The 20,149-nt window shown below is 45.8% G+C and overlaps 1 protein-coding gene across 1 annotated transcript in view; it reads right to left on the reverse strand.

Annotated features, from left to right (window-relative positions):
- KCNJ6 (potassium inwardly rectifying channel subfamily J member 6) overlaps positions 1 to 20,149 on the reverse strand; it is a 163,802-nt gene that overhangs the window by 99,898 nt on the left and 43,755 nt on the right. The window contains exon 2 of the mRNA XM_059686468.1: positions 5,535 to 5,586. Within this exon, the coding sequence (XP_059542451.1) occupies positions 5,535 to 5,559 (25 nt within the window). The 5' untranslated portion in view covers positions 5,560 to 5,586. The remainder of the gene's footprint in view (positions 1 to 5,534; positions 5,587 to 20,149) is intronic.

A 20,149-nucleotide genomic window follows, 5' to 3' on the forward strand; every position in this document is an offset into this window, starting at 1 on the left:
CTCTGATTCCAACTGAACATACTCATACTCTCAACCAGGAGAAAGTGTCTTTGAACTTGAAAGATGTTTTCCAGGAAGGACAAGCACATGCCTCATAGTGACTGCCCTCTCCTGCTTCGGATCAAAGGGTGCTTGTCTGCTAACAGTGGGACTGAAACGATAGGCTGTGTGGGGACCAAGGTCAAATACGGTCGTCTGCATAGATTGCGTCCTGAGGCTCCGGCAAGGTGGCCCCTCTCAGCACCCACTCTGGAGCCTCCCTGCCCTCATCCTGGGCACAGGGCCCCAGGAGTGAACATGCAGAGGAGACTGCGTCGGCTAGAGTAGAGAGGACAGAACCAGTCTGGTGAGTGGTGTGAGTGGGTGGGTGACAGAGGGATGGGACACCAGGGTTATGGGGGGGCGAGAGAACCTGCCTCCAGGTGGGGCTTCCAGAACCCGTTTCGGAAGCACACGGCAGAACATCTGGGTAAGGGAAGGGCTACTCCTGTGATCGGTGCAATTAGCTAGTTATTAATATCTATAAAGGGAAGAAGCAGAGGGGAGTCAGTCACTGTGGGCGTGGTCACCTGGCAAGCTCACACACATGTTGCTGCTCCAAGGGGATTGCTCCTCCCTCCCCCATCCCGTACTGGACTGCTGCGGGGAGAAGGGAGAGAGGGGCACACGTGCAGTGAAGTCGGGGTGATGTAGGGAAGGTGCTGGCCTGGGGAACACTGGATTGGCCAGGAGGTGGGCCCCCTCAGAAACGTGTGAAATCTTGCAGAGTTAAAATCCCCACGGGCGCCCACTCTCTTGTGTGCTCTTGCTCTCTCTTGCTCTCTCTTGCTCTCTCTTGCTCCAGGACTCACACTCGCCTGTGCGCTCACCTGTTCTCCCTCCACAGCCCTGTGGCCTTAAGCAGCTGCATGGCCATGGCCCTGAGGACCCCACAGGCAATGGACTGCGGCTGGGAGCACAAGCTGAGCCGGCCAGACGCGGGGCTGGACTGTGCTCTCACAGGGAGCAGACACGGCGGGCAGGGGCCTTCATTCAGGCCCCGCCGAGGACACGGCTGGGCTTTGTCCCTGGCAGAGACGGGACCCTCGGAATTTTTCATCATCAATAAAGCTTTCCACGAACCCCCATCCTCCCGTGGGGGCCTCAGGAAATTCATGCGGCTCAGGCAGCCACCACACTGCAGACACGTGAATGGCGCAGACAGGAGTGGGAGTGGGGCTCCAGGATGGGCAGCAGAACACGGGGTCAGAGGGCCCTGCAGCCTGGGGAAGGCATGGTGGCCAAGCCTCCCTCCCTGTCCCACTCGCCTGCTGCCACGCACAAGACCAGGTATGTGATTGTAACCCACACTGCCCATGCACCCACATGGTGAGACCTCCTTTGCTGTAGCTGACATGTTCCCAGGAGCTCGGGGTGTAGGGGAGATACATCAGCCGGCCACGACCATGCAGTGAATTATTACAAAAGTTTATGTAAGACCCGCCTACCAAGGTTCCCTTCGGACCGCAATTCCAGGCTGTGTGCACACCTCTGGACACCTACAATCCTCACCGCCTGGCTCAGCTCTCAGGCCCGGGACAGACCTGCCTGCTCCATGTTACCGCGGATGACAGCACGGAGCAGGACTGGTGTTCTTGGCAGGGTCCCTGTCTGCCTATTTAGAGGCAGGGCTGGGGTCTCTACGAGATCAGGCTGTCGCTTCACTGTGGTCAGCGGCTGGGCAAGAAAGTGCTGGTCACAGACCGGCACACGCACAGCAATTTCCTCCAATGTGGGGGTTTCAGCTGCACTATTTGGAGCAAGTCTACATGTGAAATTATCCATTTCCAAGATGCAAACAGAGGTTAAAATGTCAAAGGGCAGTGATAAGAAGGTTGGAAGTCCACAGCGAATGCTGTGGCGAGTGAGGGCGATGCACAGGTGAGTGAGGACCCACTGGGAATCCCAGTCACACCCCTCCTGCCTCCCTCCCTTGCCGCCTGGCTTCTCTTGGCTCCTATGAGTTGCCTCTTTCCTCCTTCGAAGTTCCTCTCTGGGTCCTTTTCACATATATGTTTTTCTGTGTGTTTTTGTCATGTATAATTTTGCTGTCTCTCTATTTCTCCCTCCACATCTGTTTTTCTTTTTTCTCTGTGTTTTTTTCTTCCTTATCAGGCTCCCTCTTCATGTCAACAATGTAACATAAAAATATTTTGAAGTATTACCCTGTATTTATTAAACTTGATTTCAATGAAACATTTAAAAGCCTGTTAATATCTATGTCTCTTGTTTGCCCTTTTATTTTTTAAAAATATACTTTTATTGATTTCAGAGAGGAAAGGAGAGGGAGAGAGAGATAGAAACATCAGTGATGAGAGAGAATCATTGATTGGCTGCCTCCTGCATGCCCCACACTGGGGATCGAGCCCGCAACCCAGGCATGTGCTCTGGCTGGGAATCAAACCGTGACTTTCTGGTTCATAGGTTGATGCTCAACCACTGAGTCACGCCAGCTGGGCTTGTTTGCCTTTTAAAAAAATGACTGAAGTTGATTAATGGCACATGAGAGAAAGGAACATTCCCCATTCCTGTTCTAGAAGATGAAGAGGTCACCCACGCCATTCCCGGTCTTGCCCAGCCACCCGCAGCAGTCGACCCCTATGGTGATGGAAGACTCGGGCTTTCCCCCCGGTTCTAGTTAAACATGGATGTTCTAGGAACCAGATGGCGTTTGCTCTGCAGTTGAACAAGCAAAGCATTTCCTGGCTCAAGAAAGCCATTCTGTGCACCGTGTCCTGGGCATTTGTGGTTCTGTTTATGTCCCTTTCCTCTGGTGGCCTTGGGTTTTACGCTCCCATCAAATTTAGTGTGTAGCACTTGTGTGTTAATCCTTTGATTAACTGGTTGGTTCTCCCTACATAATTATGTATTTATTTCCTTGTAGATTTCCTATGTAGAATGAATGTGGAGCTGTATATAACATTATTCATGAGTTTAACTTTGATGAAATATTTATCAGTATTGATTGCCTGATGAACTCTCATAGCGAGAGCCTAAAAGAGTTAGAGCATGTCTTATGCATTTTTATAATGCTCTATATCTTTGTAAGGATCAGTGAACTGGAATGGTGAGTAGAATTCCAAAGTCTGGTCTCAAATTTTGAAATTTCCTTGTGTATTGAACACATCTGTGTGATTTTTCTTTCTTTTTTTTTTTGTTAATCCTCACATGAGGATATATTTTCATTGATTTTTAGAGACCTGGAAGGTAGGGGGAGAAACAGAGAGAGAGACATCATCGATGTGAGAGAGACACACCAATTGGTTGCCTCCCACACGTGCTCCGACCAGTGTTGGTGATCGAGCCTGCAACTGAGGCGCATGCCCTTGACCTAAATCAAGCCTAGGACCCTTCGTCCACGTGTGGGCCAACACTCTACCCACGGAGCCCAACCGGCCAGGGGCGTGTGATCTTTTCATAAAGACAAAGCAACTTAGAAGAACGAATGCACCCTTTCATCTACCCAAGGGTTTGGAATTCAGTTTTGATAGAATTCCCTTAAGCCAATGGATTTATAGATCAGTCATTACAGTTATTGCAGAGGCAAACCTGAGATCTAAAACCAACCAACCAGAACTCCAACGAGCGGCTCTCATTTAAATGCATTTGGATCCAACAGAGGTATAAAAATTAATATACCATTATTGAAGAACCAGTAGGCCCCTTAGAGTGCCTTCAGTGCTCCACAGCTCAGTAAGGCGAGTCAAAAGTAACCTTCACTGAATTTCTACCAGGAGCCTCATTGCGAAACCAGCATTACAACTCCAGTGCTACACTAGCATGATTCCCTTACACACTCAAAACTCCCTTCGTTGACAGTGACGCCAGGCTCCAAGCTAGCCATCTTTCCAGCTCTCAGAGGCTCTGCGGGTCTTTTGTGTTGGTGTCCTTGGACTTGGAGATTAGAACTGAGTTTGCTAAAGTGCTGACACTGTGAATTAGTTGGTGCTGTCCGCGGTCCCACTCCGTATTTTGATGACACAGGCTCATCAGCTTTGCAGTGGTACGGGTAACCTCACTACGCATTTCAGTCAGGCAGGAGAAGAGCTTTAAGATCCTTTCCCCTCCAGAGAACCCATCTGGGGGTCTTTAAACCCCGTGGCAAAGCCTTTGCACATGTTTCATGTAGAAAGAAGGGTGGAGCAGAGAGGGCAGGGGGTGATACAGAACAGAGAGTGGAAGAGAGGCAGTAAATATCGTGGGCAGTTGGTCTTCACCCATCCCTTTGAGTCATTGTGTAAATGGTGGAATTAGTGTGTGTCAAGACGGATGAAACTGGCCAGGGGTTCTGGGTGAGGAATGAAAGAAATGCAGTGTAAAGAACTTTTTAACATTATCTTTTCTAGGTGAGGGGCAGACCTTTGGGGATAAGGGCTCATTGGCCAGCTACAAAAGGACACTTGTATTTTAATAGCTCCATGAATTGAGGAGTGGTAGAAGAGGAAGCAGGTGCCCAGTTAAATGTGGCAAGATTAATAGTGACTTTTGCAGGTCAAATTGAATAAGGTGTTCATGGCCCTAATGGGAATGGAGAAGTGTTTGCAAGCTTCCCTTGAAACTTTAGAGATGAAATCTAGCACCAGGGACAGTGTTTATTTTCAAACAAAAACAGTCCGCATTGTCTGCTTATTTCATAGCCACATGGTCTTTTTTTGTTCTTAATTCTCACCCAAAGATATTTTTCCATTGATTTTTAGAGAGAGTGGAAGGGAGAGGGAGAGATAGAAAGACACATCCATGTGAGAGATACATCTATTGGTTGCCTCCCGCACGCAGCCTGACTGGGGCCAGGGATCGAGCCTGCAACCAAGGTACATGCCCTTGACTGGAATCGAACCCGTGACCCTTCAGTCCATAGGCGGACACTCTATCCACTGAGTCAAACTGGTTAGGGTGCCATATGGTCTTTAATATTTAAACTTCAACATATAGAATTGCATTTCTCATTTTGTGGGAGGATTTATTTTAATTAATTCTTCTTTCTTCTTAAAAAAATATGTATTCTATTTATGTAGCTTAAGAGCTTAGAGCATTATAGCACTGATCCACACCAAAGCTAAATCATTCCAAGCTACTTACACCTCAAGCACTCCATTTTTAATAGTTCTGTTTGAAATTTCGGATCAACACCTGGAAGGTTTAATGATCATAAATAAGACATCCTTCCCTCTCTTTCGATTCTCCAGCCTATGCAATATCTGCCCATAAAACTTCAGCTGACCTGGTCCAAACTTGCCCAAGGTCAGGTTGAAATAACTCTGGGTCTTGATTCATACATTCAGTAACCACTTTGGCACAGAACTTGACCCCGTGCAAGATGGGTTTCTGAATCATGCACCATGTACCATCGACACAAGGTGACCTGTGTCAAACAGACCTTGGCTATCGCAACAGTGAAAGGCAAGTCAGATCGTCACAAGGGCATGTGGTTTGTGTGAGAGTTTGCGGTTTCCCTTGCAAAACTAGAAATCAAGAATAAATTCCAAGTTACTCACTCATGGATTCTGTCAGCTTGGCCATTGCTGCAGGTACTTCTTTGTGCTTTTCCTGGAGGGGAGAAGAAAAGACAGCCATGTAGGAAACATGTTTCAGATATGCATGAACACAATGGGTCTGTTACAGCTCTCTCTCTCCCTTCTTTTCCTACGTTAAAATGTGCTCGCCAATGATGAAAGGAATAAAAAAATCTCACACTATAGCTATACGATCAGTTGGTCACAGAGAAGAGATTTGGGGGCCATTAAAGAACGTGCCCTGCTGTTGGAAGTGCGCGTCTGTCGCAGTGATCTTGGATAAATATAATTGGTGACGCATGGCCGGCTTCCGGAACCTCTCTGACACGGGAGTTCTGACATCCATATGCCAGTCCTTTGCTCTCTATTTTCTCCTGTGGAAGCTTTTTGGTATTTTTGGAGCTGGTATTTTTGTAGTCATTTGGTTTCTTTTTTTCCCTAAGAGCTAAATAGATTTTATACATTTTTCTTTGTCTTGCCTTTTTGACTTCCTGAAATCTTTTTTAAAGGTCGTCACTTTTGATGGGTTTATAACCTTATCTATTTTGGGCTAAAAACATTTTGTTTCAACTGGGTAGAGGTGGCGGCCCACTGAGTGTGAGGGCCAAGAATGCGTGCAGAAATGGAACCTGTCCCAGTGAAGAGGTTACGTAGGCGAGATTAAGAATGATGGTCATCATTACTACACAGCTCCCTTCACTGTCTTCATGCTTCTTTCATTTCCTGGGGTTCCTGACATGGATCGTAACTGAAATTCTGGCCACTATTATTTTACTTTTTGAAGCCTTATTCTTTTTCTGATTATTAAACAATGCATGCCTATTACTTAAAAACTCAGAAAATATTGAAAAAATGATAAATTATAGTCATCTCATAATACCATCTGTAGAGGAAACCACTATTATAATTTGGTGAACACATTTCTGTTTTCATTTCAATACCTGTGAATATTTACAGACAGGGCACTATGATCCCATTTCTATAAATATAAATATGTATACTCTGCATACAATGTTGTAAGTTGCTCTTTCACTTAACACCCCATCCTCCATCTTTCTATGGCAATAATGTTAGAATGCATCATCATCGTTTGAATGACTGCGAAGCATCTGTCATGGCTTATCCCACAATTTCCTTAACCAAGTCCCAGTTTATTTGCATATAGTTTTTCACTGTTTTACACAAGGCTGTGAGGCAGCATCCTTGAGCCCAAATCTTTGTGCACTTGGCCTTCTAAGGGCTAATAAATCTTAGGGCTAGGTATGGCTTGGCCAAAAGATATGACTATTAAGAATTTTGACAACTGTCCCCACAAAGTTCAGGTCTGATAATGTATAGAAGTGTTTGATTCCTTACATTCCTGTCACTTGCGAATGGCATTACTACGTCCCCCACCCCCACTCTTTGCCAAAGTGACAGTAAAAAAGTGGGATCTTGCTATTTTATTCTGTCCCTTTTCTTTCTCTGACCCTTTTTATGGACAACCAGGCATTCTGTCCCAGCTAATCGGTACATCCCCGGCGCTTAGCTTCCTGGTGCTGTGCCCCAGCCCCCGTGGCATCAACAACAATGTCTGAGAAGCCAAAGGAGGCAGCTATCTTTGCCCACGGCCATAGCGCAGTGCTGAGCTCACCACAGTTGCCTGGCCAGCACCTGAGTGATGTGTCACAGCTTGAGTTTAGAAGGACAGCTAACAACCCCATTATTCATGGTCTGGTGTTACTATCCCCAAACTAAAGAGTCTGCTTTGAGTGTCAAGAAACAACGTTGAACATCACAAGTCAATGCTCGATTTTCACAAGCCCTGTATTCATAGCAGTGAAATCAGGGCACCACCATCTCTTATTTAAACTAATCACTGAGAAAAGAAAGAGCTAAGGACCCATCATCCACCATCCTGCCTGCCATGTGGTTTATGTCGACATGTAGAGAAGTAGCCCCATTGTTGGGGAGGCTAAGAGTGTCGTGTAGCAGAGACAAACAAGGCAGGAGCAAGGAGCCTGTCACAGCCACGCAGGTCCACAGGAGCACACAGACTTCCTCAAAGACAGGTGGACCCCAGTGGTTTGTGAGAATTCATGCATAGAAGCAACTCCATGGTGAGAGCTCAGCGGACTTCATCCTTGACCTTGGGACTTCATCCTGTCTCTGCCTGCTCCGTCCTGGATTCTCCACTTCCCCTCTCAGTCCTGCTGCGGTTCCATCTCTCCTGTGTCCTGCCCTGCCCCCCGCCCCCTTTCTCTGGCACCTTGCCCCATAGTCCTCACTCTGGGACACTGATCGGCTTGGCTCAGCCCTCCTCGATGGCTCCAGTGGTGAGACTCCCCAGACCACAGGCTCCCAGGTCCCCCCCATCTCATCCTTATAAAGCTCTGTCCAGTCTGCCTGTCCTCTTGTGGCCACCACTTTGCATCTGGTGACCTAGGACCCTGCCACCTTTTGTACCCCAGTCTCCTGCTGGGTGGTCCTTGCAGCTATTTTTAAAAAAATATTTTTATTGATTTCAGAGAGGAAGGGAGAGGGAATCATTGATCGGCTGCTTCCTGTAGGCCCCCCACTGGGAATGGAGCTTGAAACCCCGGGCATGTGCCCTGACCAGGAATTGAACCATGACCTCCTGGTTCATAGGTCAACTCTCAACCACTGAGTTATGGCAGCCAGGTATTGCATTTATTTCTAGTCAGGTGTGTTGGATAGCCTAGTCCTGAGAAATCAGACACCACCGATTTCGGCACATTTCTCTTCCCTGGAGTTAAACAGAAACCACTGACATGGATGGGGTAGGGGACCTTTAAAAATCCTAAATTTCACTCTCTCTTTGACTCATCTATATCATAACTTATGGTGGAAATCATGACATATGTTTCTGGGTGAGTCGTTTAGTCATTCTATGGGGTGTCTTCAAACTCCGTATGTCCTTCCCTCATTATCGGGAAGTTGAGGTTCGCAAGTGCCTGGCACGTGTCCCCATAAGGCATTGACATTTCATTCTCAATCCCAGGCAGACTGTCCTCCTTTCTTAAAGCCAAGAGTTTCCTCCAAAGTACACGTGCTGGGCTTTCAGCGCCAGGAAGAGATTTGGAATGGGAGCACATTAAACATGGAAAAGAGTGTTTTAGAGATTGTCAGGTCCAACCCATGGGCGATGCAATTGGAAAAACTGATGTATATGCCGAGAAGAGAATTTACACCAGGCTGGTCTCTTCCCCTTATCAACAACCTCCACTGCCCCAGAGACCCCGAGGTGCACCACACACAGACACGATTCCTTCTACAACAGCCCCGGTGCTGTGTTCGCCTTCTCTGTGTCCTTTGTCCAAGGAATCTCATTCTCAACAGTATCCCTGATTTCCACCAATGGATGATGACTTCACATTCATTTATCCAGCTCTGACCTCCCATTGAACTCTGGCTCCCTCACTGGACAGCCCCACCCAGATGCTCAGTGGATGCTCCAAACCAACACGGGCAAAGCTACGGTCTATTCCCCAACACTCTCCACCAGCAGCCCTGTCCCCCATCCTCTTCAGCGCCTCCCACCCAGGCAAATGTCACCCAGGGGCCCCTGCTCGAAATCTCTCAGTTCTTCTCTAGCATCTAAGGATGCATTCCTTGCCTTTCAGGCAGGATGCTGCCTGGATATTTCTTTCTATATTCTCTGCCTTTGGTTAGTGGGGTCACCACCCACCTTGTGCCTAAGCCAGAAATGTGGAACACCCCACTTCTCTTTCTAGGATATGATATCTGACCTTCCTTAACTGCTGTATCTTAAAGGGACTGTGACTGTGGCTTCTACCTGCCTCTAGCCTCACTTGCAACACTGAGGGACGGCCCAGAAACAGCCCCCAAAGGCCTATCTAAAATGCAAATGTGACCCAGGCCTGAAATCTTTCCATTCTTCCCTAGCATCTAAGGTGCACTCCTTGCCTTTCAGCCAGGGTGCTGCCTGGATGTTTCTGTCTTCCGCACGCAGACTCCAGTTAGAGGTACCATCCTGCCTTGGCAATCCCTGCTTCCTCTGCCTAGAACCCTCAATTTCCTTTTCCTCCTGTGCTCCCCAAACACATCCTACAAACTCCACTGGACACCATTAACCTCCAGTTTCCCCCTCCTCTTCCTGGCCATCTTTCCGAATTTTATTTCTAAAAATGTTCGTGCTCCAATGTGGCCGTGTATCACATTGTGTAATGTGTTCTGGTGATAGGGGATCCCAGCACCTTTGGAGAAGCCAAGTCTTGCCTCCCAACAGCCCTTTGGAGGCCCCCACCAGCACAGCCATGGCTGGGAGGCAGTGCGTGGTAGACCAGAAGTCTCCACCACTGAAAGGCTTCCTGCCTGCCATGGGTGTACTTATCATGAGTGTCAACAGCTAGTGACCATGCACTAGCTGTTGCATGCCCATTCCAATCTCCTCCATCATAATAGGACCTTCCAGAACCTGGACAAGCCTCTGGGAAGAGCTGGGTGGGTCCTTTTGCTCTAGGAGGCAGTCCACTTACAACTGTACTGTCACACATTTAATGGAAAGCAGAAACATTTGAAGTTTTGGGGATTCATGATGACATATTTAAGCAAAACATGCCCACAGATGTGGAAAAAAAATCCTAAGTGTCTTGTTAAAATCATATGAAACACCTCGGAAGAGTACTGATCCTCAGTGGGAATGTAATTTTCATTTTGTCTGACTGGATTCTCTCCATCACACCTGGAAATGGAAATAAAAGCTCAGTGGTTTGCTTGGTGTGTATGTGTGTGTGTGTGTGTGTGTGTGTGTGTGTGTGTGAGAGAGAGAGAGAGAGAGAGAGAGAGACTCATGAGTCATAGCTTCCAGAGGGTGGAGGGGGTGCTTTCCTATGGGCGGGGCTTGCAAACACACACACACACACACACACACACACACATACACACACACACACACAGCAGGAGTCGGTGACCAGAGTGAGGCTGCATGTTGGGCAGAGCTGGTGCCCTGTTTTCTGCTCCCCAGAAGTTGGCTTTTAAGGATGAAGGGAAAAGTCATCATAGTTGATATATTTCAAACCAGTCAGACTTGCTTGCATCTTGGATATTTTTATCTCTCTAAAATGTGTGCTTATATTCATCAGAAAACTGTGATTTTTTTCAAGTCACAACCATTTAAAGAAACAATTCTATAAAATGGGGAATAACAATGCTATTTCATGGCCTGGTACCCTCATTTGCAGCTCACCTCCAGGTTCAAACAGGGCCCACAAATCTCCCACCTTGTTCTTAGGGTTCCCTGCAGATGGCCCACTGTGGCTCACTGTGGCCCACTTCCTTTCTCCTGACATGATGCCATAGCAGGTTGCCTAAGGACTTATGTAAAAGGAAGACATCACACCCTCATATAGCCAATCAAATAAGTGTTCTTATAATATGGCACCATATATGTTTCCTGGAGCTGCTGCTGCAAAATATAGGCCAGAATATCTAAAAACTATGAATTAGCTTTTTATCTATGAAAAACTAATGGAAATAAGTGGTCAGCATGCAACTATGGTTTGGAACAACAAAAGTAGTAATCCCCCTAACATTTATTTCCCATTGATCATGGCCTGGCACTATACGTGCATTACTAATTCTCACAAGGACCCTATGAAATTGGCACTGTCATTCTCACTTTGCAGATGGAGAAGTTGAGGCTCAGAGAAGTTGAGCAAATTTCCCCAGGTCACACAGCTGGTAAGGAGAAACGTGGGGTATCAAACTCATGAAAGTTCTAACTCATGGAACCAGAGCAGGCTTCAGTGACGAAGAGTGTCAATGTAGGAAGAAAGTGAAAAGAATGATGGGGGAAGGAGAGGAGCTAGTGGAAAGTACAGCATGAGATGGGAACCTTGGTGTCTGAGGAACAGCAGGTGACAGGTGACCTGAGGCCAAGTATGAGAAGAGCAGCAGGGAACTAGCTTAACAAATTAGGGAGTAAACTGTGGCAGGCCGTAGCGTCAGGCTGAGTTGCTCAGGAAGGAGACAGGGCCTGGAGCTGGGGGATGTTTGAAGCTGTGGGAGGAGGAAGGGGGCCAAGGTCTGAAACCTGTGAGAGCACTGTGGGGAGACCCAGACAGCGTACTCCCTCTTGGAAGCCACGGGGCATGGTGGTGTGAAGAATTAAGAACGTGTCTATCAGAAAGTGGTACAATTTTTTTAAAAAATATACTTCTTTATTGATTTCAGAGAGGAAGGGAGAAAGAGAGAGAGATAGAAACATCAATGATGAGAGAGGATCATTGATTGATTGGCTGCCTCCTGCACGCCCCCTACTGGGGATCAAGCCTGCAACCCAGGCATGTGCCCTTGGCCAGAATCGAACCTGGGACCCTTTAGTCCTTAGGCCGACGCAGTATCCACGGAGCCAAGCTGGTTAGGGCGAAAGTGGTACAATTTTATTCTAGATTTACTCAGTAAGAGGCTTCTAAGGTGACTTAAAGTTTTTGTGATTTGGGGCAAAAAAATATCTGAAGGGGAGTGTTGGGAGGAGAATGTAAAATTCTAACTGGGCAGCCCCATCGGTGTGGCTCAGAGGTTGAGCGTCCACCCATAGCTAGGAGGTCATGGTTTGATTCCTGGTCAGGCCACGTGTCCATGTTGCAGGCTCAATTCCTCCAGTAAGGGGCGTGCAGGAGGCAGCTGATCAATATTTCTTTCTCATCATTGATGTTTCTATCTCTCTCGCCCTCTTCTTTTTCTCTGAAATTAATAAAAAATATTTTTAAAGAATTCTTACTGAGGAGGCCGTGCAGGATGCTCTTGGTAATAGAACCTTTGGTGCAAAAGGCTGAGAGCCCTGCCTCAACTGGACACCCTCCCTAAGGTCCCTTAGGTACAGGTCACCCTGCTGGGTTCCCTGTGATGCCATCACTCTGGCCATGTTGACCAGACTAAGGAGGGTCCCAATATGCTGAGGTATGAGGATGTCTTCTTACAAAGAGAAATTAAACATGACCTAAGGCTGTGCTTGTACTGACATCACCTCAATTTATCTTGCTTCACAGGGAGTCTTAGGTGGGAGGAAAGGGTTGGGAGCATCACCTTCATGTTTTCTTGGAAGCATGTTGAGCACATTAACTTATCCTGCCAAGAGGAACAGGTTGTGGAACTAAGAGAGAACTGCTGGACCACACAGTGGACAGAATTTCTCAGAACCCCTCTGCTGCATGTGACCTGCCCTGCTTGATGCCCTGTGGCCACTCTAGACTGCATCAATATTGAGGCACATTTCCTCAATGCCCAGGTGGTTGGTTTCTTGGAAGACTGATGAATGACTCATTCCTCCTTTCCTGGATCCTAGAAATATCATAAAATATAGGACAAGCATGATCACCAAATTTACATCAAGAAGTTTCCTTTAAAGAAAACACTGAGCTAGACTGCAGGGAGATATTGAGGAGACCTGGGCAACTGAAACACTCAGAGCCCTTCCTGCTGACATCACCACCAGCGGACCATTTCCCAGGAGGCATCTGCACTAGGTTGCCATGTGCTCCCCACGATTCCATTGCAAAGTGCTGAATCTTAGAGGCAGCAGGGACTCTCCTCTCGGCCTCACTTCACTCAGCCTATTGCTTCTTTTCTGGGCCAGCAGCTCTCTGAGACTCTTGTCTTGCCTCCAGGGCTATTTTCTAGGACTCCTAAACTTCCAATGATCGATGCCTCTCCCACCTATCTTCATGTGAGGCACAAGCTTTGCTACCCCCGGCTCTGTTCATAAGAAGAAAGGGAGCAGGTGACATATTGTTTCCTTTCTTTTACCTTCACTTTTTTAATTTGCTCGTGATTCAAGTTCTGGACACATTGAGTCCTCCAGTAGTTGCTCTGTATTCCCAGCTTTGCCCCATTCTATAGCAAGTCAGGACCCTTCCCTTTAAGATCTGGCTTACACCTCCCTCCCCAGGCTCATTCCCTATCACTCCTGGCGTCTAAACTATGGTCCATCCAGATGAGCCCCTTTGGTACCTGAATACATTGCAATGCACCATCCCATCTTTCTTCTCCTGCAAAGTTAAGTCCTACTTGTCTTTGAGGACTCAGTTTAGATTTGACCTCTTGGTTGACATTGTCCCTGGCTACCCCTTTCCTAGTGACCATTCTCTTTGAGCCTCAGCATCTGTGCATATGTCTGTTGTAACTTCCTAGAGCTGTGACTTTCAAAGTAACAGAGAAAGCCAGAGGCAATAGTTAAGACAACTTCAGGAACAATTGGAAAACTAAAGAAGGATCAATCCCTTTGTTTCCAAAGAAGAAAACACAAAATCCCCAAACAAAACTGAAGAATGAATAGAATGAATAGCGTTTCCTGGAGCAGTCATGAGTTTCCTGACATGGGATGCTGACTGATAATTTGTACTGAAGGTTTCAGAAGAATTTCTGCTCCAGAAAATGGTGAAATGAAATGACTTGTAAGAAGCCTTCTAAAATTGTTTTAGGGATGTGGTCATACTTCGAGGAAAAAATTCCTGATTCCTTTTAGTTTTGTTTATACGGAGTTGTTTCTTTTATTCAGTCAGAGGTGAGTGGTGGGGCAGTGGTGGAGATGACATGGGATTGATGATAGGGACAGACTAGTTAGTTACTTTGACAGTTAAGAGATGTTTAGAAAAAAAAATCACCTGACCTGCCTTGTTTTAAGGCAGTGATGGCGAACCTATGACACGTGTGACAGAGGTGACACGTGAACTCATTTTTTTGGTTGATTTTTCTTTGTTAAATGGCATTTAAATATATAAAATAAATATCAAAAATGTAAGTCTTTGTTTTATTATGGTTGCAAAGATCAAAAAATTTCTATATGTGACACGGCACCAGAGTTAAGTTAGGGTTTTTCAAAATGCTGACACGCCGAGCTCAAAAGGTTCGCCATCACTGTTTTAAGGAGTCACTCAGGTCAGTGGCGAGATTAATATGGTCATTAGGATGCCTTATGTGTGCCTACTGATGCAATGTTGTATTAGGGATCCTTATGCAAAGGCACCGTGGCAGGTTATTGGTTACCCAGATAAATCAATTGTTCAGTTGCTTTTTGACTGGTGCCTATAGTTTTCATGGGAGCCAGTTTCCTACCCTAGTGCTATACTCTGTGGTGTGACACAACTTGTCGTGTTCTCCTTCAAGAACTGACTAGGCTGTAATGAAGAGCAAGGAATTAATTAATCAATTAATTCATGGCTTGGCCTTGTGAGGCTTTGACAATGCACAGCCTCCGGGAGGGCCATGATCACGTTTTTTGACAGTTGAATAATAGAATACTGAAGTTCAAGACTAAGCTGCCCAACATTGGATAACCCATGTGTAAATCCCCCAATCAGACGGAAACCCAGTGGAGCACAATAACAATTCCATCCCAAACTAGGCCATTCTTGGGCACTGTCAGTGTCCAGGGAAGTGCTTGTCCTCGAAACAGAACACCATCCCTACTGTACTGGGTCACCGGGGAGCCAAAAGGGCATCTGAGAGCCCCGATTATTGCAGCCACCCAGGAAGTCAGCCTGTTACTTATGCATGCCAGAAATGGTGTAGGGAACAAGGAGCTGTGATTCTTCAACCTGTCATCTGTGTCAATAGTGATAAAAGATACTAATCTGAAAGAATATTTGAAAAATATTACTTTGCAAAATTCAATTTCATAACCAAATGTGACATTTACTGGGCTGGAGAATGAGGAACATTTATTGATATAAATCATATCATTTTCTTGTGCTTCCTGCCACGTATTTCAAGCTTGAACTTCTGTTTGGGCAGAGGAGGGAAAGGAGAGAAATGTTACCCCTTCATTAGATACCTCACAACTGATTCTCAGCAGCACAGATCTCTGAGAAGAAAACACCACTCCACTCTCCATTTTTTTTTTTTTGTTCCTCTGTCCCTTCTTTCTCTATATTTATAATTCATTTCTTATTTCAGCTTCTGAGAAGATAGAGTAGGTGTACTTTTCCCTATTTTTCCCACTAAGTACAACTACCCCCTTCACCCCAGATATTGTATATAAAACAAATACATAAAGTAGAGAGCAGAAGACCTACCAGCCAGAGACCTTGGAGCCTGAGGAACAACATGGTAGTGAGTCTCTCTCTCTCTCTCTCTCTCTCTCTCTCTCTCTCTCTCTCTCTCTCTCTCTCTCTCCACGTTTCTTATATTCCAGACTGGATACTATGCTGGAGAAGCTGGCAACTTGGAAATGTCATGGGTACAGACAAAAATGCCTCAAGAAAAGTCTGCCCTCTGCGGAGGAAAGGGGCCACACGCTGACCTGACAAGCTCAGGGGAGGCCTGCATGGCAGTCTTGCAAACTCAGAGGCCTAAAGTCACCACAAAGGATGGTCTGAAATTAAACTTTAACTAAAAACAGTTATGGTGGGCAGTTACGTCCGAGGCCAGTATCTTCACTGACAAGGTCAACCTTTACCTTAACTGAGCCTATCTGTCTTTTTGCATCTCTGATAACATCCCTGTGAAATGTCTGGGTAACTTGTAACTTCCCTTTTTCTGGAGCCCCTGGGGCACAACCAAATGTGCTGGGCACCAGGACAGACACCACAAATTCCTTCATTATCATGTTAATTGTTCCTGTACCCACCTAAGTGTGTGTCCATCATTTTACTTTTTATCCAATCCCAGGGGTTTCCCCTGCTTTGCTTTATCCCTCCTCCTTAATCTATCACCAGTGAATTTCATGTAACCCACCTACGTCCCTTCTTTGATTGCAATGTATAAATACAAATGTAACCCGCCATTCTCCGGAGCATTATCTCAATTCCTTGAGGTTCTGCTTCCCGGCATATGTCGACAGTTTGGCTCAAATAAACTCACAAAAATTCTTTACAGGTTTCAATGGTTTTTACCTTAACACCTCTCTAGCCAAAAGACCAGGAAAGAGGCAGCCTAGGAAGATACAAATCTTGTAGATAATCACCACTCTATTCCAACCAAATACCACGGAAAAACTGCAAACCTATCCTGGAGCAGAGGAGGCATGGGGACCCTAGATTCCCACTCTTCTGGAAAGTAACAAAGCACCCCAAACATCCTGCCAGGGTGTGTCAGAGAAGACAGAGTGGGAAGCCCAGATTTTCATCCTTGCTGAGGGGGTATGCGGCCCCCTGAGACCACATGGGAAGCCTGGATTCTCTCCAGATTTAGCAATAATTAGATAGTCCTCTCCAACTCCACTGTGCAGTATTAGAAGAATCCTAGTGTGGAGTCAGGACTTCCCCTGCCACTCAGCAGCAACTCCCCAAAGAGTAGTGGAGACCATTGTGGACACATTAATGAGGTGCCCCTCCTGTTCCAGCCCGGGTCCTATCCCTGGAGGCCCCGTGGAAAGCCTGAACACTCTTCCCACCCAGCAGTAGCAGGATCTTTCCCCACCCTGGTATCGATGGAGATGGACATTGCACTAGGCAGTAATGAGCTGGAACCTCCACTCACTCCCCGGAGTGGTGTCAGAGGAGGCCTGCTGTAATATAACATTTAAATAAGATCCAAAGTCTTAAAAAATAACACCCAAAATGTCAAGTTTCAAGAAAAAATTCACTTGTCACAAAAAGAATCCAAAAAGACATTGAATGGGATGAAATAAGACAAACCACTGACATTGACAGATGTTAGAATTATCTGAAGATTTTAAAGCAGCCATCATAAAAATGCTTCAACAAGCAATTACAAACATATTGAAACATTTTTTTTAATCTCAGCTAATAAATAGTAAACCTTAGCAAAAAATTATGAAGTATAGAGGAGATCCAGTTGAAAATTTTAGAACAAAAATTTATAATAATTGAAATAAAAAAATGAGTGGGCTCAGTAGAAGAGTAAATAAGAGGAAAGAATTAGTGGACTTGAAGATAGAATAATAGACATTATTCAATCTGAACAATAGACAGAAAATAGACTAAAACAGAATCTTAGGAACACATGGAGCTATAACAAAAGATCTAGCATTCATGTCATAGAGCATCAGGAGGAAAGAAGAAGGAGGGTGAGACTGAAAATGTGTTTAAAACAATAATGGCTGAAAACTTCCCAAATTTACAAAACACCCCCCCCCCCCAAACAAAACAAAACAAAAAACCACTACAGATCCAAGAAGCTGAGTGAATCCCATAAAGAATAAATCTAAAGAAATCAACAAAAAGACACATCACAATCAAACTTCTGAAAACTAGAAAAAAAATCTTGAAAAAATCCAGAGAAATGACATTACCAACAGGGGAAAAATAATTCAAATGACAGTGGATTTCTCATCAGAAATCATGGAGGCCAGAAGGAAGTAGCACAGTTTATTTCAGTTACTGAAACAAAAGAACCATCAATCCAGAATTCTATACCAGCAAAACATATCCATCATAATCTAAGGGGAAATTAGGCATTGCCAGATGAAAGAGAATTTGTCAGAGGAGGCTTACCCCAAAAACATGGTGAAAGAAAGTTATTGAGCAAAAAGAAAATAATAAAAGAAGGATTTTTGGAGCATCATAAAGGGGAAAGGACATGAAAAGAGCAAATATATAGGTAAATACAGTAGACTTTATATTTTCTGTAATTATATAGGTAGGTTGAAAGTAAAAGAATGGAAAAAGATATACCACACAAATAGTAATCAAAAGAAAGTGGCCAGCACCGGTTTGGCTCAGTGGATAGAGCGTCGGCCTGCGGACTGAGGGGTCCCAGGTTTGATTCCGGTCAAGGGCATGTACCTTGGTTGTGGGCACATCCCCAGTAGGGGGCATGCAGGAGGCAGCTGATCGATGTTTCTCTCTCATCGATGTTTCTAACTCTCTATCCCTGTCCCTTCCTCTCTGTAAAAAATCAATAAAATATATTTAAAAAAAAAAAGAAAGAAAGTGGATGTGGCTATGTTATATAGAACTAAAGGCCCGGTGCATGAAATTTGTGCATGGGGAGTGTGTGTCCCTCAGCCCAGCCTGCACCCTCTCCAATCTGGGACCCCTCGGGGGATGTCTGACTGCCAGTTTAGGACCTATCAGATTGTGAGACATCCCTCTCACAATCCGGGACTACTGACTCCTAACCACTCACCTGCCTGCCTGCCTGACTGCCCCTAACCACTCTGCCTGCCAGCCTGATAGCCCCCTAACTGCTCCCCTGCCAGCCTGATTGATGCTTAACTGCTCCCCTGCCACATGATCATGCCCAACTGCACTCCCCTACCAGCCCAATTGCCTCCAACTGCCTTCCCCTGTGGGGCTGAGGGGACTGGGAGACTGAGGCTGGATGAGGCTGGATTCTGTGGAGACTGGATGAGGCAGGGCTGAGGGGACTTGGGGACTCCGGATGGATGAGGTGGGGTGGAGGGGACTGGGCGCTGCCATCTTGTGCCTGTGGGCACTGCCATCTTGTGAGAGCATGGCAGTCAATTTGCATATTCCCTCTTTATTGGCTGTGGGTGCCACCATCTTGTGAGGGCATGACAGTCAATTAGCATATTTCTGCTTTATTAGATAGGATAGAATTCTGAGCAAAAAATATCAAGGATGGAGAGAAACATTACATAATTATAGAATCAGCCAACCAAGAATACATAGCAATCTTAAATATGTATGCACTAAACAACAGAGATGTAAAATATATAAAGCAAAAACTGTTTTAAAAGAAAAAAATACACAAATATTCCAATATAGTTGAAAGCTTCAGGGCGCCTCCCTCAACAATTGCTAGAACAACCGGATAGAAAATCAGCAAGGATATAACACCATTATAATTAACTAGTTATTAATAAGAGGAAAGGAGCAAAAAAAAAAAAAAGGCCGGATATCATTGGCATGTCATTTTGGCAGCTTCACAAGGAAGCTGCAATTTCACACTCCCCAGGGAGAGAAGGGATCCAACAAAGACAAGATAGACACATGCCCAGTAAAGTTGGGATGACATAGGGAAGGTACAATCACAGATGGGGTCAGAGAGGGTTGGCTAGAATGGGCGTGGCCACTACAAACGTGCAGACATTTGGGAATACACAATCCCCTCAAAAAAAGGAATTTGCTCTCTTGGGATTCTTGCACTCTTGGCTCACTCCACCCCTACAGCAACCGGGGGAGATGAGCCTGTCTCCTCTCCGTTAACAGATAGAGGGACTCAGCAATACCATCAACCATTTGGATTGAATCAACACCGTAGAACACTCCACCGAACCACAACAGAATACACGTTCTCTGCAGGTGTCCACAGGATGTATACCAAGATAGCGGGCCGTGAAACAGACCTCAACAAACTTAAAATAACGGAAATCACACAGGTTATGTTCTCTGACCACAATGGAATCAAACTAAAAACCCAAGTTAATTTTCTCCCCTCTTCTTGTTTCTTTCCCTCTTTTTCTGCTTTGTGCCACCCTCTCCGCCCCACCCGCCTGGGCTGACCCATCACAGTGCCGTGAGAACGCAGTTCCTGGGAAGTTTATGGCGTGAGATGTGGTTCGCGTGCCTTTGGAATAGACCTTTCCAAAATTTTCCTCAGCCTTTCTGCCGGAACCCTCTCTCTCTTCCTGGAGAATTACGATGACACCCCCCGCACCCCCCCCCCCACACACACATTGCTCTACTCTGACGGTCCCTGGGACCCTC

This window comes from Myotis daubentonii, chromosome 3, assembly GCF_963259705.1.
Source record: "Myotis daubentonii chromosome 3, mMyoDau2.1, whole genome shotgun sequence".
NCBI lineage: Eukaryota > Metazoa > Chordata > Mammalia > Chiroptera > Vespertilionidae > Myotis > Myotis daubentonii.